Below are 27,499 nucleotides of genomic sequence, written 5' to 3'. Positions count from 1 at the left end.
GGCTCCTTAGTTTCTGGCTCAACAGAGCGCAATCTGGGTTCGGGTACAGATTTCTCAGGTTGCCGTGAGGCACCAAGTGTCAGTTACAACCGGGGTTCCCTCCAGGGCCTTCAGTGTCCAGGCTTGTTCTGGGGAGGGCTGCCAGGGTGCCCATGGTGTGTGGGCCACTTGGCCTCCACGTTTTTGAAGATCCTGCTTGATGAAAATGGTTAGATAAACAGATGTGTTGTCAACAAATATAAAACAGTGTCACGTTAGAGCTCAACATACGTATACACAAAAAATGGCGTCTAAGAGTCTTCCTCTTCGGTCAGCTCCCGTCACTTTGTGTAGAAAAAAATGGAGACGCGTGGACATTTGGGAACTTGTTATGCGTGGGGCCATTCCTGCTCGTCCCCTGGGCCAGCTGCCTTCCGGCCGTGCCACACCGTGGGCCTCAGTGTCCTGGAATATCATCATCTCAAATATCAGAGGGAAGCTGCCTCGGTCATCTGTATCCATTTCCTAGGGCTGCTGTAAGAAATGACCCTAGACTGGGTGGGTGGCTAAGGTAACAGAACTTGATTCTCTCGTAGTCTGGAGGCCAGAAATCCAAAATCCAGGTGTCCACAGGACCGAGTCCTTCCTGAAGCTCAGAGGGAGAATCCATCCTATGCCCCTCTGCTCGCTCCGGAAGCTTCTGGCAGCTTCTAGCATTCCTTGGCATTGGTTGGCTTATAGATGCGTCATTCTAATCCCCGCCTTTGTCTCCCTTGTGTCTGTGTGTCTTTGTGTCCAAATTTCCTCTTATAAGGGCACCAGTCATTGGAGTAGGGTCCACCCTCATCCAGTATGACCTCATTTTAACTTGCATACAACTGCAAAGACCCTATTTCCAAATCAAGTCACAGATACAAGGGAGGGGTCTTGAACATATCTTTTTGGGGAGACAGTTCTATCCACTCCATCAGCCTGTGGTGATTGTTTTGCCCCAAACAGATATTATCCTTACATGTTCACATTCCTTTGAATGAAAATCTTAAAATCATGTATATAATAAAAGGTGATCAGACCCAGTCTTAAATAACCGAGGCACCTTTTTATTACCCAAATTCCGAGACGGTCCTGATGACTGGAATGCTCTGGGCAGGCTTCAGCGCACGATTTTATGGCCGCTCTTCCGATCCCCGCGGTATTTATGGTTGATGAGAGGTTTACTCTCGTGTTTGTTTGTGTTAGGTCGGCTCAATCAGACAACTTCTGAAACGAGAGCCTTGTGCGAGCTCTGGACAAGCGCAGGGAGTGCTTAAGGCTCCATTAATCGAGTCTGCAGTACACATCTTGTCTTCAGCCTGTCTGCTGGCAAGATGATAAAAGCAAGATGCAGATGTTTTTCTTACACGCTAAATTAGTTAATAAATCATATTCGTGAACGAGCTCCGGCTACAGTGTCAAGACATCTGTTAGAGGGGATACTCGGATTGCTTTCCGAGCTGAGATAGCTGCCTCTGATCAGGGCCCGCCTGGCACAGACCTGAGAGGTTCGGGTGGGACCTCCGGCAGCTGACAAACACCCACTTGCGGAGGGGCTGCCGGGAAAGTGCGCACCTGATATCCAGGACAATTACAGTGAGGGCCAGAGGGCCGGCTCGGCTTCCTGTTGGCTCATGAATCCTGAGCAGCCTCTAAGGCACAGGGGCAGTGACACACGTGTGCGGACACGCGTGTGCATGCTCACGTGTGTGAGTTTTCAGTTGGCTCCCTGTGTGGAGATGGGGGATTTTCAGGACCAGCTGGGACCAGAGCGAGTCTGGGAAGCAGCGTTATAAAGGTCCTGCCTACAGCCCCAGCCTGTCCTAATACCTCATCTTCTGTAGCTTGAGTTCCCAAAGCCAACACATGCCTGGCCTCTTTCCTTGTCCAGGAGCCACCTGGGCCACCTGGGCTTGGCTCCAGCAGTGACACGAGGAACATCTTCACCCATCTCTTAGCAAACCCTTCTTGAGAACCCACTGTGTGCCAGCCACAGTCCCTGGTCTCAGGGACCTCCCCACCTCTTGGGGAAAACACACAGGTAAAGAGGCAATGACCTTGGAATTTGCTAAGTGCCATGAAAGGGGGTTGCCATGGCAAACCACGGGTGGTGGACTCGCTCCCACCTTGGGATACGGTCCTGACGGAGGAGAGCTCGTACTGCATTAGGATGAGGAGAGACTATGAGGGTGCGTCGTGGGGCAGGGTGGGGAGGGCAGGATGTGCTGGGGGAGGGTGTGGAAGCACTGTAGGGAGAGGTCGCTGGGTGCTCAGATCAGCTATGGCTGGACCGTACAATGGGGGTGGGGAGCAGAGGGGGAGACAGAAGCGCCGAAGGGGAGTCCAGGGGGCTGCCAGGCATTGTATGTGCTGCTTCTGGGTTTCTCCTTGTTCTGCCGTCAAAGCTGAGGCTACGTAGCTCCAGGCAAGACGTGAGGAAGGCAGTCTAGGGCAAGGCAGTGGAGTGCCGAAGGGCGACGGACGCAGCGGTTCCTAGGTGATGGGGTCGGTGGGACTGGTGACTGCCGAGTCATGGGGAGAAGATGAGCCTCAAGGAGTCTGGGGGAAGGGCGGGAGGCCGGCCTTTGTTCTCAGCGTCTGAGGTACTGACTCTCTAACCTGTGGGCCTCTCTCTCCTTCCCCAGTCAGGGCTCCACCTGCCCATGTCCCCTGAGTTACCTGGGACATAGGTGGGGCTTCCCCATAGTCTCTGCACAGCTCCTGGGGTCCCGGGGGGAGGGATTGGTCATGTTGAAAGGCTGACCATAACCTGGAATTAGAGAGTTCCAGAGTCAGTCATTGCTTCTGCCCGGCAGGATGCATTTGAGGGAGGATGGGCTGAAAGCACGTGGGAAGCACCAGGTACAGCACCCCCAGGTAGTAGGCAGTTTCGCACCTGCAGTTAGTAGGTGGTACAGCACCCGTAGGTAGGGGCTCAGTCAGTATCTCCTGGTGACCAGTCTGTGGCGTGATCCTGCCCTCACTGCGACTCCCCCAGCCTGGGCCGCACCTCCTTCAGCTTTTGAGCCTCCCTGGATTCCATCCTCACCCTGCAGCCCAGACCCCTCCCAGCCTGACTTGCCCACCTGCCTACCTGTCCCAGTTGGTCTCATTGGCTGTCCTTCTTTATCTCCGGGAACATTCACCATCAGTGCCCCCAAACCACCTGACAGAAGCCCTGTCTGTCCCACTTCCTCTCTGCCCTGCAACATGCTGCCTAACCCCCCCAGTCCATCTCAAGTCTAGCTTCTGTCTTACTATCTTACCCCCAAGGCTCTTTCCCGTGACTCCTGTAATGCATGACCTGGGCTGTGTGCTGACTTTCACTTCTCAGTTGAGCACTTTGCTCACTGGGAATCACTGCTGCTCGCTGCTCTGTACTCAATGCTGCAGCCACTAGGAAAGCTGGGCAGTGCTCAAACGCAGCTCGGGTTGGCTTGCCTCCATCTCAGTTTATGTCCCCTCTAATGTTTGGCGTGGTCCTCCTGGCTCTTCCAGATTGTCGTCTTAACCTGTGAGTGTGTAGGAAACCCATCAGAAAGATGGCTTCAGGAAAACCTTTCTTCCAGGAAGCCCTCCCTGACTGCTCCCACCCAGTCTCCACCTCCCTACCTCTTCCACGGGAGCACTCCTGTCTCTTGTATCTCTCTACACGGTCTACCTTCTTACCTTTTCACTTTGGATTATAGCCATGTGAGTGTGCCGGAAGAACCTCCCTGGATTCTAAGTGCCAGTGGGCACACACCACACCAGGTCACTCTGGGAAGCTCTGCCGCGTGTAGCAAAGCAGACTAACTTAATCTGAATTGCATTATCCGTACTTCCCAAGGTGAGCCAAGCACAGCCATTTAACTCACAGACCAGCAGAGGAGCGGAATTCTCCTGAAGGCACTGCAGAATTCCTTCTCCGGCTGATCTGTTTTCGCTGATGATTTTTGGCTGGAGCAGGTATTAAAATTAATTTGCATTCTCTGAGCATGTAGCTAGAAAAGTGACCCAGCAGATATGAGATGGCTGGGGAAGTCATTGCAGTAATAAAAATGTGCTGTTCATCACGCAGCTAGCACTGGCCACACCGCCCCTGTTAGTGCTGATCTGATCTCATGAATGTTTTTCCATCAATCTTCTGAATAAATATTTGGGCCTAGTTCTCCCAATATTACTCACAAAGGAATTTTAAATGCGCTTATCAGATAAAAGTCAATTGTTACTTCATCAGTCTGCAAAGAAAACAAGAAGCATGATTTAGCTAAAAGACTGTTTCCCTAATTCAGAGATATTTGCACGTACACTATTACTGGTGTCCTTCTCGGACCAATGATAAAGGTTTCGTGTTGTGTCTTTTTCTAAGAAACGAGGGAAAAAAAGATCACTCTATGTCTGTTGATTAGAAGTAGACCTATTTTATTCTAATTAAAATAATTAAACACAGAATTGTAGAATGTTAAGGGAAAATGTCTTTATGGGAACTCTCCCAATTGCCTGGATTTTATTTTCCAAATGATTTCCCTTTTATCCCACAGTGCAGTTCAGTAATAAACCTTGCAGTGACACTAAGGATATAAATCTACTTGGCAACCAGAATGAAAGTTTATTCATCATCTATAAATCACGGTATTTTGTGGTTCTCTAAATCAGCGGTCCCCAACCTTTCTGGCACCAGGGACTGGTTTCGTGGAAGGCAATTTTTCCACAGACTGGGGGGTGGGGGGATGGTTTCGGGATGACTCAAGCACATTACATTTATTGTGCACTTTATTTCTATTATTATTACATTGTAATATATAATGAAATAATTATACAATCCACAATAATGCAGAATCAGTGGGAGCCCTGAGCTTGTTTTCCTGCAACTAGGTGGTCCCATCTAGGGGTGATGGGAGACAGTGACACCCGAAGTGTGTTGCTTGTGTCCCGTCTTAATTGTCACTTACCAATTGTCACTTGTCACTGATGGGTTTGTTTTTTTTTTACATCTTTATTGGAGTATAGTTGCTTTACAGTGGTGTGCTATTTTCTGCTTTATATCAAAGTGAATCAGCTATACATATACATATGTTCCCATATCTCTTCCCTCTTGCGTCTCCCTCCCTCCCACCCTCCCTATCCCACTGCTCTAGGTGGTCACAAAGCACCGAGCTGATCTCCCTGTGCTATGCGGCTGCTTCCCACTAGCTATCTGTTTTACTTTTGGTAGTGTATATATGTCCATGCCACTCTCTCGCTTTGTCACAGCTTACCCTTCCCCCTCCCCATATCCTCAAGTCCATTCTCTAGTAGGTCTGTGTCTTTATTCCCCTCTTACCCCTAGGTTCTTCATGATATTTTTTTTTCTTAAATTCCATATATATGTGTTAGCATATGGTATTTGTCTTTCTCTTTCTGACTTACTTCACTCTGTATGACAGACTCTAGGTCCATCCACCTCATTACAAATAGCTCAATTTCGTTTCTCTTATGGCTGAGTAATATTCCATTGTATATATGTGCCACATCTTCCCTATCCATTCATCCGATTGTGGACACTTAGGTTGTTTCCATCTCCTGGCTATTGTAAATAGCGCTACAATGAACATTTTGGTACATGACTCTTTTTGAATTATGGTTTTCTCAGGGTATATGCCCAGTAGTGGGATTGCTGGGTCAAATGGTAGTTCTATTTGTAGTTTTTTAAGGAACCTCCATACTGTTCTCCATAGTGGCTGTACCAATTCACATTCCCACCAGCAGTGCACGAGTGTTCCCTTTTCTCCACACCCTGTCCAGCATTTATTGTTGGCAGATTTTTTGATGATGGCCATTCTGACTGGTGTGAGATGATATCTCATTGTAGTTTTGATTTGCATTTCTCTAATGATTAGTGATGTTGAGCATTCTTTCATGTGTTTGCTGGCAATATGTATATCTCCTTTGGAGAAATGTCTATTTAGGTCTTCTGCCCATTTTTGGATTGGGTTGTTTGTTTTTTTGTTATTGAGCTGCATGAGCTGCTTGTAAATTTTGGAGATTAATCCTTTGTCAGTTGCTTCATTTGCAAATATTTTCTCCCATTCTGAGGACTGTCTTTTCGTCTTGTTTATGGTTTCCTTTGCTGTGCAAAAGCTTTGAAGTTTCATTAGGTCCCATTTGTTTATTTTTATTTCCATTTCTCTGGGAGGTGGGTCAAAAAGGATCTTGCTGTGTCGGGTTTTGATATGAGTCTGCAAGCAATTGATTTATTATGGTCTCTGTGCAGTCAAACCTCTCAGCTAATGATAATCTGTGCCTGCAGCCGCTCCCCAGCGCTAGCATCACCGCCTCAGCTCCACCTCAGATCATCAGACGTTAGATTCTCATAAGAAGCGCGCAACCTAGATCCCTCGCACGCACAGTTCACAGCAGGGTTCGTGCTCCTATGAAAATCTAACGCCGCCGCTGATCTGACAGGAGGCGGAGCTCAGGCTGTAATGCGAGCGATGGGGAGCGGCTGTAATTACAGATGAAGCTTTGCTCGCTCGCCCGCCACTCACCTCCTGCTGTGCAGCCCGGTTCCTAACAGGCCACGGACCGGTATCAGTCTGTAGCCTGGGGGTTGGGGACCCCTGCTCTAGATAATGCTGGGAAACCCTGAAATTGGAGCAGTGAATCTCACATCAACAGCTAGCCTTTCAGACATGTTCTAGATGTTGCTCTTTTATGGTGAAGTGCGATTTGAGCCATTGTTACACTTCCTTTATATGGGTGATTTAAACTTGCTGTTCAAACACACACGTTCTTAAGAAAATGTGGCGAAAGTGCACCAGATTTTATATATCCATATATATGAAGTCCTATTCTGTAGCCACAAATACTAACTTTGAAAACTGAGAACGAATTATAACCGTTAATATTCTGCAGTTGTCACTTCTCTCCCCAGCATCCTTAAGCCTAGACTATCCAGAATGCGTTCCCGAGGGAGACCAATCCCTTCAGACTGTTTTGTATGCTCTGTTCTCTGGGAGGTTTACAATGCTCATGTATGTCAAGGGCACTGATAAGTTCTCTAAACTTCTTTGACCTTGGAAAGTTTTTACCTGACTCTTGAGACTCCACTTTGGAAATATAGCTCTAGGAATGTCTGCTTATAAAAATATCTACCATGTTTTGCCAAAGAAACCCCAACTGGAGTTTCAATCTGCCATTTCCCACAGGAATCTGGGACTGTGAGAAGGAGGTCTTATTCTCCTTATCTGAATCCCTTTGGTCCAGCAATTCCAGAAGGTGATGACTGAGGACCCTGGGAACCTCTGGGCAGTGGGCTTGTGGTGCCGATTTCACAGTCTGTGGCCAGCTTGCCTCACTGGAAGCTTGTCCATTGACAGGCCCTGGACCTGTCTCCACGTGGGCTCCCCTGGCATCTGTAACAGTGCCATCATGCTGTCACCCAGCACAGAGTCCAACAGAGAAAGAGGAACCAGTCAAAATCCCTTTGGAAAGCACTTCACAAATGTCATAATGTGAAATAACCAGGGAGGGTGGCGTTGTCCATACCAAGAGCTGAGAAAATGGCTAGAGGAAGCAATAAGCTGCCGGAGGGCTAACTGTGCAACTAGGACAGTGACACAGGCAGCTGAATCAGACTATGCCACTGGGGTCTCTGGGGCTGGGGATCTGATTGTCTGTTGCCATGGCAAAGAGAGGTTCTCCATTCCCTCAGAATAGGGTTGCCAGATGCATTGAATGAAAGTATAGGATGCTCAGTTAAACTTGCATTTCAGAGCATCAACACACCTTTCAGCCTAAGTATGTCCCAAATATTGCACGGGATACAACTTACGCTAAAAAAAAATGTTTCATTGTTGATCTGAAATGCAAATTTAACTGGGCATCCTTATTTGGCGATCCTTCCTCAAATCCTGGAAACCCATGTAGGGACTTGGCTTTTTTCCTTATCACTCTTACCTTCTCTCAGTGTTCCGCAAACGTGAGCAAGCATCAGAATCACTTAAAGGGCTTGTGAACTCACAGACCACTGGTCCAGCCCCAGAATTTCCGGTCCAGCTAACCTGGGGCGGGGCCAAGGACTTGCATTTGTACCAAGTTCCCAAGTGATGCTGAGGCTGCCGGTTCAGGGGAGGAAAGGGAAGCAGAAGCCACACAGATGTTATTAGCATTTACGTGAAAATATTAGCCTCACTTCGAGAACCACAACCATCTGTCTTGTGCAGAGAATAAACAGTCCATTGATTCCATCAGTGACTCAATTCTCAGGCCTCTTACCTATTTACTCTGAGACCTAGGCTAAGCTACTGAACGGCAAGGCCTCAGTTTGCTCATCTATAAAGACGGAAGACCTGCTTTCACGGAGAGTGGTGCCAGTTACCATTGCTGCTGTCACTGGCATCTCCACGGTTAAAGTGCACTTTCATACGAACCATCCCATGAGACCTGCCAAGGACCTTTAAAGCAGATACTGTCCCCGTACCAAGCAGAGGAGGTACAGAAGGTCAGCGAGCTTGAGTGGCCTGTCCCAGGGCACAGAGCACCGAGCTGAGGCCTAGACTGACCCAGACCTGCAGACTCGGATCCCAAATGGACACTTTTTTCATGGTATGGAGGGTCAGGCGGGCCAAAGGAAGCATCATCAAATGTACATCATAGGGACTTCCCTGGTGGCGCAGTGGTTGAGAATCCGCCTGCCAATGCAGGCGACACAGGTTTGAGCCCTGGTCCGGGAAGATCCCACATGCAACAGAGCAACTAAGCCCATGTGCCACAACTGCTGAGCCTGCGCTCTAGAGCCCGTGAGCCACAACTACTGAGCCTGCGTGCCACAACTACTGAAGCCCCCGTGCTCTAGGGCCCGTGCTCCGCAGCAAGAGAAGCCACCACAATGAGAAGCCCGCGCACCGCAACGAAGGGTAGCCCCCGCAACTAGAGAAAGCCTGCACACAGCAACGAAGACCCAATGCAGCCAAAAAATTAATTAATTTAAAAAAGTACATCATAGAAGCATGATGTTTAATGTACTAATGCTCGTATTATTTTCATGAAGCAGAAACAGTGAATTTCCTGCCGTGTGTAGTGAGGTCACTAAGAACAGGGGTCATTACGTCTTACAGTCTAGGTGGAGTTGTCCAGCTCCTTTGGTTTGCCTTTAAATTCACCAGTGTGCTCATTGTGGGAAATGCTGTGCATCGCTTTGCTGGCCCCAGAAAAATGCACGTTTTAGGCAACTGATGGGAGCCCTTGACGAGGGTTCAGTTTGTGAGTGTCTGGTCTTGAGTAGGGATCTGGGTTAGTTCGTGAATCTCTGATGCTGTAGACAGTGGGGTAAGCTGAATATTCATGCTATCAGCTTGTTCGGTGGCTCCTTGGGAACAGAGTTGGCCAGGCTGACAGCCAAGTAAAGTGAATCTAGAACCATAAAGGAGAAGACCCTGGGGGGCAGGGGGGAAAGCAGCTTGCGATGGAGCTCTTGGGTCCAAGAGAGAGAGTAGGATGGCACCGGGGATTGTATTAAGTCTCCTTTGAAGCAGAGATGTTTCACTTGGGGATCTGGTTCCTCTAGGTGCAGGAGCTGAAGCCACGGTCCCTGGGCCTCATCTGCCTGTGTTGCATCAAGGATTCTATTACGAGGACCTGCAGGGAGGCTCGTGGGCTGCCAGTGCGCTTGGCAGACTGGCAAGCCCGCGATCCTTCTCATCACCGGCCCCGTCAGCCAAGGGCAGACCCTTCCTCAAATCCATCCTTTAGCTCCCAGCGCCCTATCTGTTCATGGAAGCCCTGAAACGGGCTTCAGTCCTGCTTTAAACTCAAGGATAAGTCTGTGCAGGAGCCAAGCTCTCTGCAGAGAGCACTATTCACTCATCTTAACCAGGAGCCTGTGGTCCATCTCATTTCTTGACCTGAGCATGAAAAGAGGAGTAGATCTCCCCACAGACCTCTGGTTGATTTTTCATTTCTTAATTCTGTATGCCTTTACCTGAAGGATCGGAGAGGCTCGTTGCCTCTCTGAACTGTGACGTTAGTATCTCTCTTTTGTGTCCGAATGGGAATTGAGCATTATCTTTATATAAATGAAACGTGCAGCCTCCGCCGGCCTTCCAGGCCCCTGGAATGGGTTGCTCATCCACAAACTGTCATTCAGGATCCCACAGAAGGATAGAAGGGATTTCAGAAGAACGAGGATGTTTACAAGACTTTATCATCACAAGAGCATTTTGAAGGCAAACAACCTATGAGTCTTCAACTCGCTTTTCTACAGTGTAATGCACACCGTTTAGTTTCTGGAGGGTTAATTGGTCCAAGGCAGGCCACTCGGCTGCTACCCACGTCAGCAAATTGGAGGTCCCAGCGAGGTGAGCTGAATGGAAATGATGTGCAAGTAACTGGATGTAACTCCTGAAGGCCATGATGTAATTATTCCAGAGGCAGGAGGGCCAGCTGCTCCCTGGCTTGGAAACTGACATAATGAACAGCCTCGTGACCTTCGAATACACGTGTATTGGAGCCCCTTTTCAGGAGAAGAATCCTCTAGAGATCTTCTTCCCTAAAACATATCCCATTTCCATTCCTTTTGGGAGGCCCTGTCTTTCCTAGAAGATGCCGGCCAGTGTAGACTTGGCATCTACCCTCCAAACTGGCTTGTTGGCTCCCGGCTGGATTCTCTCCCACAGGCATCTCTTGGGTTTGGTGTTTTTAAGCTAGGGGAAGCAAATTCTAAAAGACCCTTCAAAGTGCTCAGGGTGACTGCAGAACATCAGCTTCTGCGAGGGCACTGCACTAATAAATCCAGTGTGAACCTGATTATCATTTAGATGACTTGTTCAATAGGGAAAATGAAGCTTTGCCATCAGCTGTAGATAAGGACTCTGTGTGGAGGAAAATGAGCTCTGGCCTCATAAACAACCAGTCATGCTGGTGTCTGGGGGATCCCTGCTGCCTCCTGCTGACACTGTCAGCTAGCTGCCTGGATGTTGAGGCCACCTGTCCCCATCTGTGCATGCATGTTTGCACGTGTGTGACGTGAGGGTTGTAATAAACACCCGCGTGTGTTTATAGAGATTAATGGGATGTCAGGACTTGGCTTTGACTCAGCTGCTCCCCAAGAACAGCCTCAGGAGCACCAGACTCTCGGTAGCTCGTTGTTTGCTGACCTGAATCGGGCTCAGTGTGTCTGGCCTTTGCCACGCGAAGTTAGCAACAGGCCAGTAGTTTGGATACGATGATAAGCCAGACACAAGAGATTCAAGTTTAAAAAAAAAAGAAGAAGAAGAAGAAGAGTTTTCCAGGAAGGCAGAAATAGGCAATTTACCTTAGTAATTTGCTTGGGGGGTGGGGAAAACCCCTGCTGTGTTTGAATGATAAAACAGGAGGTAAATACAAGGGCCGTTCTTTCCTCTGTGTTAGTGAATTAGAACACGTACAGCTTCAAGGAAAATCCAGAAAAGACCCATAAGCTAGCAGAAAATTGTTCTCACCAGTCACTTTAATTTTATAAAGGTAGAATTTCCATGAAAAGGGAATTGATAGATGAGCTTTCACTGTATTTTTGAGCAAAGTGCGTGCAGGATGGTTTCCATCTTATGAAATGAGGTCCTGCTGTATGATTCCCTGAAGAGCTGTCTCTTGCTGCAGGCTGGTCCCCATGGTCCTGCTGTGTTTCCACCTGGGCCACCCTCCTAGCAGCCCTCCTCCCACTGTTGGGACGCCTCTTTCTTTTTCAAGATTCAACTCAGCTGTCTCCTGCTGTGAAGTCTCCCCAGTCCCACCCCTTCCTTGGTGGACTGCTCACCCCCCATGAGCCCTCTCCCTGTGTAGACATCAGTCCTGACACCTGAAGGCCTCGTGTATCTGGCTCTCACCCTGGGCTGTGAGCCCTTTGTCTTATTGATCTTTGAGTCTGCCGAGCCCCAAAGAGGTGGAAACTTAACAGTCAAATGAAGGGTTGCTCCAACACAAAGCCTGGTTTTCTTTCTTCTTCCCTCCCTCCCTCCCTCTCTTCCTTCCTCTCTCTCTCTCTCTCTCTCTTTCTTTCTCTTTTTAAAATTTATTTTATTCAAGTATAGGTAATTTACAATGTTGTGTTAATTTCTGCTGTACAGCAAAGTGAGATATATATATGTGTGTGTGTGTATATATATATATACACACACACACACATACATACACATTCTTTTTCATATTCTTTTCCATTAAGGATTATCATAGGGTATTGAATATAGTTCCCTGTGCTATACAGTAGGACCTTGTTGTTTATTCATTCTATATATAATAGTCTGCATCTGCTAACCCCAAACTCTCAATCCATCCCTCCCGCGTAAAGCCTGGTTTTCTCTTCCACCTTCATAACTCTCATGGCTCATGTTCGGTGAGTGTAGGTGAGTCCTGAGTCCTCCCACTTCCCAGCTGTGCTGAGCGCTGCTGTCATCTTTTGCTTACCTGGCTGCAATGGTCTGACCTATCTCCCTGCTGCCACGTTTGAATTTTCTCCACCCAGTTGGCGCGTGTTCTGAACAGCTGCTGGAGTCGGCCTTTAAGAATTCAAATCAGATCCCCTGCTTAAAACCCCACGTGGTGACTCCCTCTTGTGAGAGCACTGGAATCACAACTAACTGCGGAACAGTTATTGACAGGAAGACGCTGGAACTCACCAAAAAGATACCCCACATGCAAAGACAAAGGAGAAGCCACAGTGAGATGGTAGGAGGGGCGCAATCACAATAAAATCAAATCCCATAACTGCTGGGTGGGTGACTCACAAACTGGAGAACACTTATACCACAGAAGTCCACCTACTAGAGTGAAGGTTCTGAGCCCCACGTCAGGCTTCCCAACCTGGGGGTCTGACAACGGGAGGAGGAATTCCTAGAGAATCAGACTTCGAAGGCTAGTGGGATTTGATTGCAGGACTTCAACAGGACTGGGGGAAACAGAGACTCCACTCTTGGAGGGCACACACAAAGTAGTGTGCGCATCGGGACCCAGGGGAAGGAGCAGTGACCCCATGGGAGACTGAACCAGACCTACCTGCTAGTGTTGGAGAGTCTCCTGCAGAGGCGGGGGGTGGCTCACCGTGAGGACAGGAAACTGGCAGCAGAAGTTCTGGGAAGTACTCCTTGGCATGAGACCTACAAGAGTCCGCCATTAGCCCCACCAAAGAGCCTGGTAGGCTCCAGTGTTGGGTCGCCTCAGGCCAAACAACCAACAGGGAGGGAACCCAGCCCCTCCCACGAGCAGACAAGTAGATTAATGTTTTACTGACCTCTGCCCACCACCAATCCCTCCTATCAGGAAACTTGCACAAGCCTCTTAGATAGCCTTATCCACCAGAGGGCAGACAGCAGAAGCAAGAAGAACTACAATTCTGCAGCCTGTGGAAGGAAAACCACATTCACAGAAACATAGGCAAAATGAAAAGGCAGAGGGCTATGTACCAGATGAAGGAACAAGTTAAACCCCAGACAAACAACTAAATGAAGTGGAGATAGGAAACCTTCCAGAAAAAGATTTCAGAATAATGATAGTGAAGATGATCCAGGACCTCAGAAAAAGAATGGAGGCAAAGATTGAGAAGATGCAAGAAATGTTTAACGAAGACCTAGAAGAATTAAAGAACAAACACCTAGAAGAATTAAACAAACAAACAGAGATGAACAATACAATAACTGAAATGAAAAATACACTAAAAGGAATCAATAGTAGTATAACTGAGGCAGAAGAACGGATAACTGACCTGAAAGACAGAATGGTGGAATTCACTGCTATGGAACAGAATAAAGAAAAAAGAATGAAAAGAAATGAAGACAGCCTAAGAGACCTCTGGGGCAATATTAAACCCAACAACATTCACATTATAGGGGTCCCAGAAGGAGAAGAGAGAAAGAAAGGACCCGAGAAAATATTTGAAGAGATTATAGTCGAAAACTTCCCTAACATGGGAAAGGAAATAGCCACCCAAGTCCAGGAAGCACAGAGAGTCCCAGGCAGGATAAACCCAAGGAGAAACACGCCGAGATACATAGTAATCAAATTGACAAGAATTAAAGGCAAAGAAAAATTATTGAAAGCAACAAGGGGAAAACGACAAATAACGTAGAAGAGAACTCCCATAAGGTTAACAGCTGAATTCTCAGCAGAAACTCTACAAGCCAGAACGGAGTGGCATGATATATTTAAAGTGATGAAAGGGCAGAACGTACAACCAAGATTACCCAGCAAGGATCTCATTCAGATTTGATGGAGAAATCAAAAGCTTTACAGACAAGCAAAAGCTAAGAGAATTCAGCACCACCAAACCAGCTCTACAACAAATGCTAAAGGAACTTCTCTAAGTGGGAAACACAAGAGAAGAAAAGGACCTACAAAAACAAACCCAAAACAATTAAGAAAATGGTCATAGGAACATACATATCGATAATAACCTTAAACGTGAACACATTAAATGCTCCAACCAAAAGACACAAGCTTGCTGAATGGATACAAAAACAAGACCCATATATATGCCATCTACAAGAGACCCACTTCAGACCTAGGGACACATACAGACTGAAAGTTAGGGGATAGAAAAAGATATTCCATGAAAATGGAAATCAAAAGAAAGCTTGAGAAGATAAACAAAATTGATTAACCATTAGCCAGACTCATCAAGAAAAAGAGGGAGAGGACTCAAATGAATAAAATTAGAAATGAAAAAGGAGAAGTTACCACAGACACCGCAGAAATACAAAGCATCCTAAGCGACTACTACAAGCAACTCTATGCCAAAAAAATGGACAACGTGGAAGAAATGGACAAATCCTTAGAAAGGTATAAACTTCCAAGACTGAACCAGGGAGAAATAGAAAATATGAACAGACCAATCACAAGTAATGAAATTGAAACTGTGGTAAAAAATCTTCCAACAAACAAAAGTTCAGGACCAGATGACTTCACAGCTGAATGCTATCAAACATTAGAGAAGAGCTCACACCCATTCTTCTCAAACTCTTCCCAAAAATTGCAGAGGAAGGAAAACTCCCAGACTCATTCTATGAGGCTGCCATCACCCTGATACCAAAACCAGACAAACATAGTACAAAAAAAGAAAATTATAGACCAGTATTACTGATGAGTATAGATGCAAAAATCCTCAACAAAATACTAGCAAACAGAATCCAACAACACGTTAAAAGGATCATACACCATGATCAAGTGGGATTTATCCCAGGGATGCAAGGATTCTTCAGTATATGCAAATCAATCAATGTGATACACCATATTAACAAATTTTAGAATAAAAACCATATGATCATCTCAATAGATGCAGAAAAAGCTTATGACAAAATTCCACACCCATTTATGATAAAAAACTCTCTGGAAAGTGGGCATAGAGGGGACCTCCCTCAACATAATGAAGGCCATATACAACAACCCACAGCAAACATCGTTCTCAATGGTGAAAACCTGAAACCATTTCCTCTAAGATCAGGAATAAGAAAAGGATGTCCACTCTCACCACTGTTATTCAACACAGTTTTGGTAGTCCTAGCCATGGCAATCAGAGAAGAAAAAGAAATAAAAGGAATACAAATTGGAAAAGAAGTAGTAAAACTGTCCCTGTTTGCAGATGACATGATACTATACATACAGAATCCTAAAGATGCCACCAGAAAACTACTAGAGCTAATCAATGAATTTGGTAAAGTTGCAGGATACAAAATTAATGCACAGAAATCTCTTGCATTCCTGTACACTAATGATGAAAAATCAGAAAGAGAAATTAAAGAAACACTCCCATTTACCATTGCAAAAAAGAGAAAAAAATACCTAGGAATAAACCTACCTAAGGAGAAAAAAGACCTGTATGCAGAAAACTGTAAGACACTGATGAAAGAAATTAAAGATGATATGAACAGATGGAGAGATATACCATGTTCTTAGATTGCAAGAATCAATATTGTGAAAATGACTATACTACCCAAAGCAATCTACAGATGCAGTGCAATCCCTATCAAACTACCAATGGCATTTTTCACAGAACTAGAACAAAAAAATTCACAATTTGTATGGAAACACAAAAGATCCCATAGCCAAAGCAATCTTGAGAAAGACAAACGGAGCTGGAGGAATCAGGCTCCCAGACTTCAGACTGTACTACAAAGCTACAGTAATCAAGACAGTATGGTCCTGGCACAAAAACAGAAATATAGATAAATGGAACAGGATAGAAAGCCCAGAGATAAACCCACGCACATATGGTCACCTTATTTTTGATAAAGGAGGCAAAAATATACAATGGAGAAAAGACACCCTCTTAAATAAGTGGTGCTGGGAAAACTGGACAGCTACATGTAAAAGAATGAAATTAGAACACTCCCTAACAGCATACACAAAAATAAACTCAAAATGGATTAAAGACCTAAGGATAAGGCCAGACACTATCAAACTCTTAGAGGACAACATAGGCAGAACACTCCATGACATAAATCACATCAAGATCCTTTTCAACCCACCTCCTAGAGAAATGGAAATAAAAACAAAAATAAACAAATGGGACCTAAGGAAACTTAAAAGCTTTTGCACAGCAAAGGAAACCATAAACAAGACGAAAAGACAGTCCTCAGAATGGGAGAAAATATTTGCAAATGAAGCAACTGACAAAGGATTAATCTCCAAAATATACAAGCAGCTCATGCAGCTCAATATCAAAAAAACAAACAACCCAATCCAAAAATGGTCAGAAGGCCTAAATAGACATTTCTCCAAAGAAGACATACAGATGGCCAACAAACACATGAAAGAGTGCCCAACATCACTAATCATTAGAGAAATGGAAATCAATACTACAATGAGGTATCACCTCACACCAGTTAGAATGGGCATCATCAGAAAATTTTCAAACACCAAATGCTGGAAAGGGTGTGGACACAAGGGAGCCCTCTTGCACTGTTGGTGGGAATGTAAATTGATACAGCCACTATGGAGAACAGTATGAAGGTTCCGTAAAAAAACTAAAAATAGAGCTACCATACGACCCAGCAATCCCACTACTGGGCATATACCCAGAGAAAACCATAATTCAAAGAGACACATGCACCCCAATGTTCATTGCAGCACTATTTACAATAGCCAGGCCATGGAATCAAACTAAATGCCCATCGACAGACAAACGGATAAAGAAGTGGTACGTATATACAGTGGAATATTACTCAGCCATAAAAAGGAATGAAATTGGGTCACTTGTAGAGACGTGGATGGATCTAGAGACTGTCATACAGAGTGAAGTAAGTCAGAAAGAGAAAAATATCGTATACTAACACATATATGTGGAACCTAGAAAAATGGTACAGATGAACCGGTTTGCAGGGCAGAATTAGAGACACTGATGTAGAGAACAAACGTTTGGACACCAAGGGGGGAAAGTGGCAGTGGGGGGTGGTGGTGGGATGAATTGGGAGATTGGGATTGACATGTATACACTAATATTTATAAAACAGATAACTAATAAGAACGTGCTTATAAAAATAAATAAAATTCCAAAAAAAAAAAAAACCCCACCTGGCTCTCCATCTCTTACTCTGGAGGAGAACTCAACAGACTTGCAAATCTCCTTAGTAGGCTTGTAAAACCCAACACTGATGCTTCCTGTCGCCTGCTGTTACAGAATGCAAGTTCGTGTGCCTGACCCACAGGCCAAACAATACCGAAACATAGAGACTTAGTGCAGAGAAAGGTTTATTGCAGGGTTATGCAAGGAGACGGTGGCTCATGCCCCCAAAAAGCCCAGACTCCCCAAAGGGTTTCAGCAAAGCCTTTTTAAAGGCAACCTGAGGGAGGGGTGTGGTTGGTTGTTGCAGATTTCCTGGTGTTGGAATCCTTTGTTCTTGCAGCTGTCGGTGTAGGTCAGGTCACGATGTTCCTGTAAACCTCCAACAAGACAAATGTTAGTCTCTGTTCTGCAACTTTTCATCTCTATATGAACAGAAAAGTATTATACCCTTAAAGGTCAGAGCCTTGAGAATGGGTTTTCGTGTGTATTTCAGGCTATAGGCAACATTCTTAACTCAGAGCAAAAGCAATGGAATACAAAGGTTAAAGTAAAAGAAACATTGCTGATATGGAGTCAGATTCGTTCTTCCCTATTACACGGCGCCCACTAGAATCATCGGAGATTCTGGTTCAGGTTCCAGTGCCCACGTGTGGGAATCGTGGTTAGACTCTGCAGGCGGTGGTAAGGTGTATAACCTGGGTGGAGAACCACAGTGTCTTTGCTTTACCTCTACTCCCGGCCTGCCTTCTCATGCCCTCATGCCCCCTCCCTCACACTGTATGCACTGTGTCCCGGATCCTTCCGCACTCTTCCCTCTACTGGCCCGCATGGCTGGCTCCTGTGGTCATTTGGGTCATGGTTTAAATAACTGCTCCCTGAGGAGCCTTCCTGACCACCCCGGTCCTCCTTGACCATGTGGCCATGATTCTTTTTCATCACAGCACCTACCTGATACTTTGTAGCTGGTTTGTTAATTATCTGACTCCTTCTTCAATAATGAAGTCTCATGGTGGCAGGATCTTATCATTTTTATTTTCTTCTGAGCATTTCCTGGAGGCATAGTAGTTGCTCATTAAATGTAGGAGGCAGGAAGAAGGAAGAAGAGAAAGGGATTTTGGATTGGTCTCCTGGGAAATGGACCAACACGTGTCAGGGCGACCAAAAGATGAAATCTGCAACCACGGGTTGGTGGCCGTGTTCTGAGGTTGAGGGCATGTGTGGACAGGGCTGGACTGATCTGGACCAAAATCCAGCTCTGCCACTCACTCATTCACTGCATAAACCTGAGCAGGAAACCCTTGGCCCTTTGAACTTTGATTTTCCAACCCTAAAATCAAAAGAAATATGAGTATGTCACAGGGTTGGTGTGAAGATCTATGGCGATCCAATAAACACTAGCTGTTTATTATAAGTAGTAATGCTGACCCTCAGGTGTCACCCTGCCCCCTCCCCTCTTCCTGCCGCTTTCCCTCCCAAAGTGCCAAATAGGGTTCTTTTTACTCTAGCGAGGCTGGGAGCCATTAGCGACACACTTGATTATTTCAAACAACTTCCTCCAGGAAGGTAGAGCCTCGCTTTCTTCCTCTCTTCCATCCCATCCAGACAGCATCCCCACTATCTGTCACGTGGGCCTGGTGCTGTTTTGAAAACTCAGAATCAACAGCAACCAGTGAGGTGCGGGGTGGAGCCCGCCAGCTGGGGTGGGCCGTCTTGGATACAGACATGCTTGTTTTGCACCTAACATGGGCTGCTGGGCCCAGAATTTAAACTTGTGCCGAGGCAGAGCGGGCGGAGAAGAGTTCAGAAAACAAAACAGTGGAGGTGCCAGATAGCTCACGTTTGCTTTTGTTTCCTCTTGGAAGTAAGACCAGAGCTTCATTGTGGTATCAGGTGCTCAAAAGAAACAAACCGAACCAAAACAAAAACAGAACTAACTTCTGAGGGGAGACCACATACGATTGAACTGAGATTATAGAAATATTGTAAATGCACTTTGTAACGTTTCTATTCCCCTGGGGTACCGTGCATCTGTTCACGTCACCCTTTCCCTAATCCTGAGTGGCTCTCGAGGAATGCTGGTGCAGACCCAGGGGGGAGTCTCTGTCGGAGGCTCCTTCTCCCTGCCTCAGTGGGGGTCTTCAGGCGGACGCGTGTTTGCTTGTCCAAGACGCTGACTGCCTTAAGGTGACAGCCCATTTCTTTGGAATGCTGCTGGGATTTTCCTGAGGTCCTGGGCTCTGGCCGGGCCCTGTCTGGAGGGTGAGCAGAGGGCGGGCGCTGGGAGGCGTCTCTGCAGATCAGTCTTCATGGAGACATTGACTCTCCTGGTTCACACGGCCCAGTGCCTTTCCAAACACTGGGGACGTTTTCCCTTCCCTGGGAAAACTCTTCTGATTTCTTTCTCTTTTCTTCTATTTTTCCTTTGAATCTTGTCTCTGAAGTTGAATAATGGCGCCACCTTTTTCTTTTATGTTTTTAACCAGACAGAATTCAAGTTCAGCCACTGTGTTGTTTCCATCTTGTAAATCGGTAGCTGTGTTACAGTTCCCCAGAGGGGAAGAGATGTCTTCGCATCCACGCCTCTATCCCACCTTCTTGTATATTCCTGGAAAAGTCGGTATATTCTCAAGCCTGAGAAATCTTCGGTGGCTCCGCTGGAGTATTGAGCGAGGGGGGACAGACCCAGGTGGGGGAGACGCATAGAAACATGGTGGAGTCTTGGCTGGGGGCCACAGGGGGCCCACTCTGCAACTCCCTGATTGAAGGACATCGAGTCACCTGTCTGCTTGTGCTGAATGAAGGCAGGGGAGCTGGTTACCATCCAGGGGTTCCAGACAGTATGTGTGGCAGCTGCTCAGATGCATCCCCATGCAACAAGCACCCCCATGCAATATTTCTGGGTGCCAGCCTCTTGGCTAACCCGTAGGGCTGAGTCTCATGGGGATTTCAGAGTTATCGCAGAAAGGTATACACTGTTTTTGAAAAAGCACAGACCATTTTCAAGCGTGCCATCTGTAAACATCTTGTGATGAGCAGTATGTACTTTCATTAAAAAAAAATTCCAGACTCACAGTCATCTTTAGCCACCGTGTACTTTCTTAAAGGGCACTAGGCAGACATCACTCTTATGTTGTCCGTTACATTTTCTGAGCTTGGAAAGGGCTAATCCCTCCATTAGAAAGGATGCAGAGGCCGGGCATCCCTGATGGAGACTACAATTGTGAGTGAAAGTCCCTGCTCTGAAAGTGTTCTAGCAATTGTGGGAGATTTCCTTGTCCTCAGAGGCACCAAACACCTAGTGTGGAGATATTTTGTGGATGGGATGACCTCACACCCAGGGCCCTGCACCCAGAGCGACACTGAAACACATTTCCGTGCCGCAGTGGCACTGCCCCAGTAAACTCTGACTATTGCTAAATGCAGCATGCAAAGGAGTCATTGACCATAAAGTCGATTAGATGTTAACCTTGAACTTCATGCCCATGTTTAACTGTTCGTTGATTTCAATACAACTGTGCGTGGTGTGGGTGTCTACTGAGTCCTGCTGTGTTTGTAACAGACTGGGCTTAGATTAAGGATGGATAACAGAGAGTGAACTAAGCCCACCACGATGTTTCTCTAGAAATGTGCAACATCTGTACCTTCCGAAATTAATCCTCTGTCCACTTTTTTTTTTTTCCAGATAACTTGTTCAAACCGAAAGAAAGGTACATTTCAGAGAAGGAGATGCATATGCGATCTAAAAGGTACTCGATTATATTGTGTGCGGTCAAAAAAAGTGGGGGAGGAGGGAGGAGGGATGGCTTGATGGATCCAGGCACTGTCCAGCTGGGCCACTATTTCTAGGTCCACGTTTAAGCTCTGAGGTCTTCTTGGCCGTGGATTTGAAAAGCTGTGGCTGAAAGAAGTGGAGTTGTTGAATCGCGCCTCTGAATGCTAATGTCGTTCTTGGAAAAACCTTAGGAACGTGGTGGGTCTTGGATTCTGAGCCAGTCCTGTAATTGGTCTCTAAGAGATCCCCAGACTCATAACAGGAATGCTTCTGCACTTTCCCATCGTTGCTCTGGGCAGGTGCTGTTTGTCACTGTGAACATTTGCAGGTAATTTTATGAGGAGGAGAGAAGCTAGGTCTCCTGAGGGCCTTGACAGTGGCAGAGCCTGGAGAAAAGCATCCAGGCTTGGAGGCCGATGGCGCGTGGGGCCAGCGAAGCCACAGAGGGCCACGAGCCGGCCTTTTTGGCACCGCATCGCCGGCGGGCTTGCCGGCCCTGCTGCCCGCAAACTCTCCCTGTCCTGCTTGGCTGGTTGCTATTCTAGACGCCCACTCGTTCTCACCAACACACAAAGGCTGCCATTCTTTCTGAGACCTGGCCTCCCAACCCAAATGTAATAACTTGACAGAGTTTGCCAAGTTCATCCAAGTAAAATGCCATTAGTTTATAATAAAGTATCTAGTACTGGGAGGACCTATAACAATTTAACCAAATTGATAGCACAGCTTAGAGAAGCCGTTAAAATAGGAAGAATACATTTCTCCCCACTCCAGGCGCAAAATCTCTGCTTTCCCATGATTGTATTGTTTCCATGACGATTAGCCAACTTTGATTATCTGTAGGGAACCTCTTTGTAAATAAAAAAGTAAAAGTGAGGAGAAAGGGGACCATCCCATTAATGACCCACTGCGCAGCTTTCTAACTGGGTTTTTAAAGGGCCACTGGGTTTCAAGACCTGCCGTTGCGGAAGTGCAAAGTTGTGTATACGTCATGCCCAAAGTATTCCTTTTTCCATTTGGTGGAAAATGCAGCCACGTCTTCCCCTCCTGGTCCCTAAGTCCAGAGCTGCTCTTATGGAGACCTGAAATTAAAATGTAGATCTCAAAGCAGCCTTCGTGGACAGAGCATCACCATATCATTCTACTGAGAGGAGACTGAGGCTCTGAGAGGACCGATGGGCAGAGTGATGCTGTTCCCCACATCATGGCTTCCCTGGCTGGAAACCAGGTCTCCTCAGATGCGGTCAGTAACGGGACTTCCACTCTGCTCTGTGGGCTGTGCCCTGGGTGGGCTCAGACCCCGGTTCTCAGACCTCATGCACCCACAGAATCACACTGGAGCTTCCTTTTCTTTTGTATTCTTTGTTATCAGTTATATTATTAAATTACATTTTCATTAAAAAAAATTCAAACAGAAGAGAGAGAGCTGAAGTCCCTCGTGACTGACTGGCCCCCCTCCTGCCCCACCTCCCAGCCTTGTACTTTCTCCAGAGACACCGCAGTTATCAGCATCCTATATATCATTCCAGGCCTTTCTCTCTGCCTGAAAATAGACGTTTATTTGTACGTCTATTTAGACGTACAAATTAGAGAACTATTTAGTATCTAATTAGATAACTATTACTAGTTATCTAATTCTTAACCATAAATGGGATCATGCTATATGCAATATTATCTTTCTGTAGCTTCTTTTACTTTGTGTCTGTGAGGTCTTTTTCTATGTCAGAAGACATGGGTGATTCTCCTCATTGATGCAGAGTGGTCCATTGTACAGACGTGCCATAATTTATTGAGGATGTTAAGAAAATACTGCAGCAGAAGCTCCAGGGCTGAGGCCTGGGAATTTTTATCCTAAACTCCCCACAAGATCAGATGGTCAAGATCGGGAAGGTGCGTGTCTGTGGATCCAGAAGGAGTTCCACTGTGGGGCTTTGGGACATGTCAGATTTCCTGCTGACCCTGACAGACTTCTCCTGGTCCCCTCTAGCATTGCTCTTCGATGTGGCAATCGTGTGTTCATTTAGATCATGTCGATGCCCTCAGTGTGCCAGGCACTGTGCCATGTGCCAGCAATTCCCAGGTCACTCTACACTACATGATTGGGGAACAGTGTTGCATGAAGTCAGACAGACCGAGGCTGGACTCCCAGCCCCTCATTCACCAGCCGAGGGACGCCACTGGCCTCCTGACCTCGCTGGGGATGGGTTCCTCACTCCCATAACAGCAGGACACTGGACGGTGTCTCTTCCAACTGTCGTGAGGGCTACCCGGGAAATTCATGTCAGATGGTTAGCCTAGTAAGGAACCCTCTTGCACTGTTGGTGGGAATGTAAATTGGTGCAGCCGCTATGGAGAACAGTATGGAGGTTCCTTTAAAAACTAAAAGCAGAACTACCATATGACCCAACAATCCCACTTCTGAGCATATATTGAGAGAACACCATAATTCGAAAAGACACATGTACCCCAGTGTTCACAGCAGCACTATTCACAGTAGCCAGGATATGGAAGCAACCTCAGTGTCCATTGACAGATGAATGGATAAAGAAGACGTGGTCTACATATGCAATGGAATATTACTCGGCCATAAAAAAGAATGAAATAATGCCATTTGCAGCAACATGGATGGACCCAGAGATGATCATACTAAGTGAAGTAGGTCAGACAGAGAAAGACAGATATCATATGATATCAATTATATGTGGAATCTAAAAAATAATGATAGAAATGAACTTATTTGCAAAACAGAAAGACCCACAGACATAGAAATCAAACTTACGGTTACCAAAGGGGGAAGGACGGGAAGGGTAAATTAGGAGTTTGAGATTAACACATACACACTACTATATATAAAATAGATAACCAACAAGGACCTACTATATAGCACAGGGAACTAGAATCAATACTTTGTAATAATCTATAAAGGAAAAGAATCTGAAAAATAATATATATGTATAACTGAATCACTGCTGTACACCTGAAACTAACATAACATTGTAAATCAGCTATATTTCAATAAAAAATAAATAGATAAAAATTTTTAAAAGGTAAATTCATAAAAAGATTATTAGCCTAGTGCCCTATAACCAAGACAGTGTCACCTGCTAATATTGTCATCATCAATACTTGTATAGTTTGTAATTATTATTTTAAGAGGGCAACATGTTAAACAAATTTTGTCTGGCTTTCAAACATGAGAGAAAATAAAACAAGAGATGTTAATCCAAGTGCCACGTGTACAGCACCCCAAAAGCTCAGGCTACAGTGTCTCCTCTGTGTCTGTGGATTCCAGCAGAAATCTTGTTTGGCATCAGTACATAAACAATTTCTGTAGGGAAGTAAGAAGAAAGGGCCCAGAAGAAGGGTCCCTCAGGCCCTGCTTTTGTCTTGGAAGCTGCTAATTTTACACCAGGACAAGAACATAATATCAATACATATGCCTGAGAGGTATTTGGAAACAGCTTAATTAGGAATGCAGTAGGTAAAGAGGCAGACACACACATATTTTATGTGTGTGTCATTCCAGTACAATTCCTGCTACTTCCATTGATTCGCTGCTCTTTTTCTAAGTCATAGGGAGACAAAAATTGAGTGGCAAAAAGGTATTTGGTAAAAGGTAAGTTTACGCTCAGAGTGGCAAAGCGTAGGTCTAGAATCTCTCATTTTACAAGCAAGTGGTTAATTATCGTAGAAGATGGAGAGACAAGAAAAGTGACTTCTGATTAAACACCCGGCCTCTCCAGCTTTGCCCTGGGTGGGGCTCCATCTGCTGTGTGGCCCCTGCCTGGGCAGTCCCATCTGGAGATGGTCAGGGGAGCCCCGGGTCTTGGGGTCTCACAGATGCGAGGTGGCCCATATGCAACTGATCGTCCCTTTGAAATGGAAGAGCCTGCTGACAAGAGAGGACACAGATCCACAGCAGACACACGCTATCTCGCTACCATTCAGAATGTTTTCTGAATCTGTTTCAGAATCTATAATAACTTGCCGGAAGTTAGAAAGAAAAAAGAAGAACAAAAGAAAAGGGTGATCTTACAGAGTAACAGACTCCGGGCCGAAGTCTTCAAAAAGGTAATGGCCCGGCCGCCAGCAGGTGTGACGTGTGTGTGGTGCCCAGATGCTGACTCTGAACTTGACTTCTTTGTCTCTAATTCCCTAGCAATTACTGGACCAGCTCCTTCAAAGGAATGCAGTCTAACCACAGGCTGCCCTGCTGACCCTCTACCTGGACCTGGGACGACTTCAAACGCTGGATAAGCCATTAAACTTAGCATTATCTTCATGACGTGAAATACTTATTTTACTTTTGATTTTTTTTTTTTTCATAAAGGAAAGCATAGCTTCCCGAATTGCTGACCCAAACCGAGCAGAAACAAAAACCCTTGAGGAAATGGATCATCAGACCGCAGTGGGGTAATCAACTCAACTGAACCCACTCGATACGGTCCCTTCATTTTTTTTTTACTTCTGAATTTTATCTTTTGCTTCTGGTTTTTCCCCCTACCATTTCCACTCAGGCAGAAAGGTCTTCTGTGCTCAAGCGGGCTTAGATCCCTGGGAGCTGGGGGGTTTTTTTTCATCGAATTTCTAGGACCTAAAATACATCACTTTCAAAATACCAATCTCAACTTCTGCCAGTTCTGCAAACTCCAAATTTGGGAATATCACACAGTATGTTTGCAACCTCTCTGGGTGTGTGTGTCATGTAATACTGAAGGCAAACTTTGGAACTAGGCGGGCGCTCTGCCAGGGGCTGGGGACAAGTGACCTGTTTCTTTGTGACCTGGGGTGATCAGAGCAGCCCTCACTACTCCCACCCTACTCCCAGGACCTGCCTTCGTTTAGCAGAAGAGCCTATTTCCATGGAAGCCATGAGGGCAGAATTGGCTGAAAAAAGTTGTAGGTAACTTCAGTGTTTTCCGTAAACCGTCCAGCCCCCAGAAAGAGCTGTGTTGCTGAAAATGGCCTGATGGCTCCAACTCTAACGTTTGTTCCTCCAAACAATTACAATGTCCATTATTTATAAATGTGCATTTGGGGAGTGAAGAGCAATAGCTTTATCAAAAATGGAAATAAATGCAATTATTACAAAAATTAAAGTATTGCTCTTTTCCGTGTTCTGTGTTATGAACCAAGCAGCCAGTACAGATGGTGCTCAGAGAGAAATGTCACCAAGGTCCAGTGGGGACCTCTGACCTGCGCCTGTGCCACCGCCTTCTGACCATCACAGCCCCCAGGTCAGGGCCCTTGTTCTTCCCGAGGCCTGGGGAGAAGTTTTTCCCCAGAGAGCTGGCCTGAGAGGTGTCGGGATGTTGTTGAGAGCAAGGTTAGGATCCTGAGGTCCCCACATCTCACCAGGAATCTCCCCGGGAATGAGAAGGCGGTTTAGGGGATTAGGCAGGAGCCCTGGTGACACTTCTGTCCCTTTCCCTCCTCTCACGGCTGCATACACCATCCCCTCTTCCTGGAATGCCTTTCCTCTGCGTATCTGCTGGAAAACTATTTGAAAGCTCAGCCTGAGTTCTCTCCTGTTGCGTCTCCTCTGCCCTGCCCTCGGTATGGATGGGCACTTCACTCTGGGTGCACGTGGCATCAGAACCTGTGCCGTGTTGCCCAGCAAGATGATCTGACCACATGCCAACTGTGAGTGGAGACTCCGGATTCATGTCCTGGCTGCACTGCGCCCTGCTCTGTGGCTGTAGGCAAGGGTATCAGTCTGGACCCCTTCAGGAGAGCGGAACCTCACAGCGACGTGAACAGGGAAGTTTAATGTACATGGTTATAAACCATAAGAGAGGATTGGAGTGATGCGGGATTGGCTACTGAGCAGTAAAGAGAACAGGTGGGAATAGCAGTTAAAGGAGCAGGGCTGCCCTGAGGACAGGTACTCCCCGGGCTCCTGGGCCAAGATCTAGATATTGTTGGAAACTGTCTCCTCGGAGGCACTCTGCTACAGCACCACCTGAGGGAGGTGCTGGCGTAGGCAGCTGGCCACCGAGTGCCGCCGGTAGCTTGACCTGCAGGAACCGGGTGGGTGGATGGGGGGGTGCACGTTTGCAGGGACCTTGAGCCACTGTCCCTGGTGTGGGAACCATGCCCTTCTCCTCCTGCAGTGTCTCCCCCGCTCCCTCTACTGGCAAAGCATGGCAGTGTGCCAGCAGGTAGAGGGGAAACATTGCAAGGGCCTGGATCCATTTTAACAGAGAAGGCAAAAAGGCTGCCTT

The 27,499-nt window shown here is 46.4% G+C and overlaps 1 protein-coding gene across 2 annotated transcripts in view; it reads left to right on the top strand.

Moving 5' to 3' along the window:
• LOC309834550 ((E2-independent) E3 ubiquitin-conjugating enzyme FATS) overlaps positions 1–25,473 on the top strand; it is a gene marked incomplete at both ends in the record, with an annotated part of 225,867 nt that extends 200,394 nt beyond the window's left edge. For both annotated transcript variants that reach the window (XM_082673479.1, XM_082673478.1), the window contains 3 exons: positions 21,186–21,249; positions 25,247–25,346; positions 25,435–25,473. In XM_082673479.1, the coding sequence (XP_082529605.1) occupies positions 21,186–21,249; positions 25,247–25,346; positions 25,435–25,473 (203 nt within the window). The remainder of the gene's footprint in view (positions 1–21,185; positions 21,250–25,246; positions 25,347–25,434) is intronic.
• Between the last annotated feature and the right edge of the window lie 2,026 nt (positions 25,474–27,499).

This window comes from Grampus griseus (genome assembly GCF_964374135.1).
Source record: "Grampus griseus genome assembly, chromosome: 16".
NCBI classification, from domain to species: domain Eukaryota; kingdom Metazoa; phylum Chordata; class Mammalia; order Artiodactyla; family Delphinidae; genus Grampus; species Grampus griseus.
This window is presented reverse-complemented; position numbering and strand designations above follow the sequence as displayed.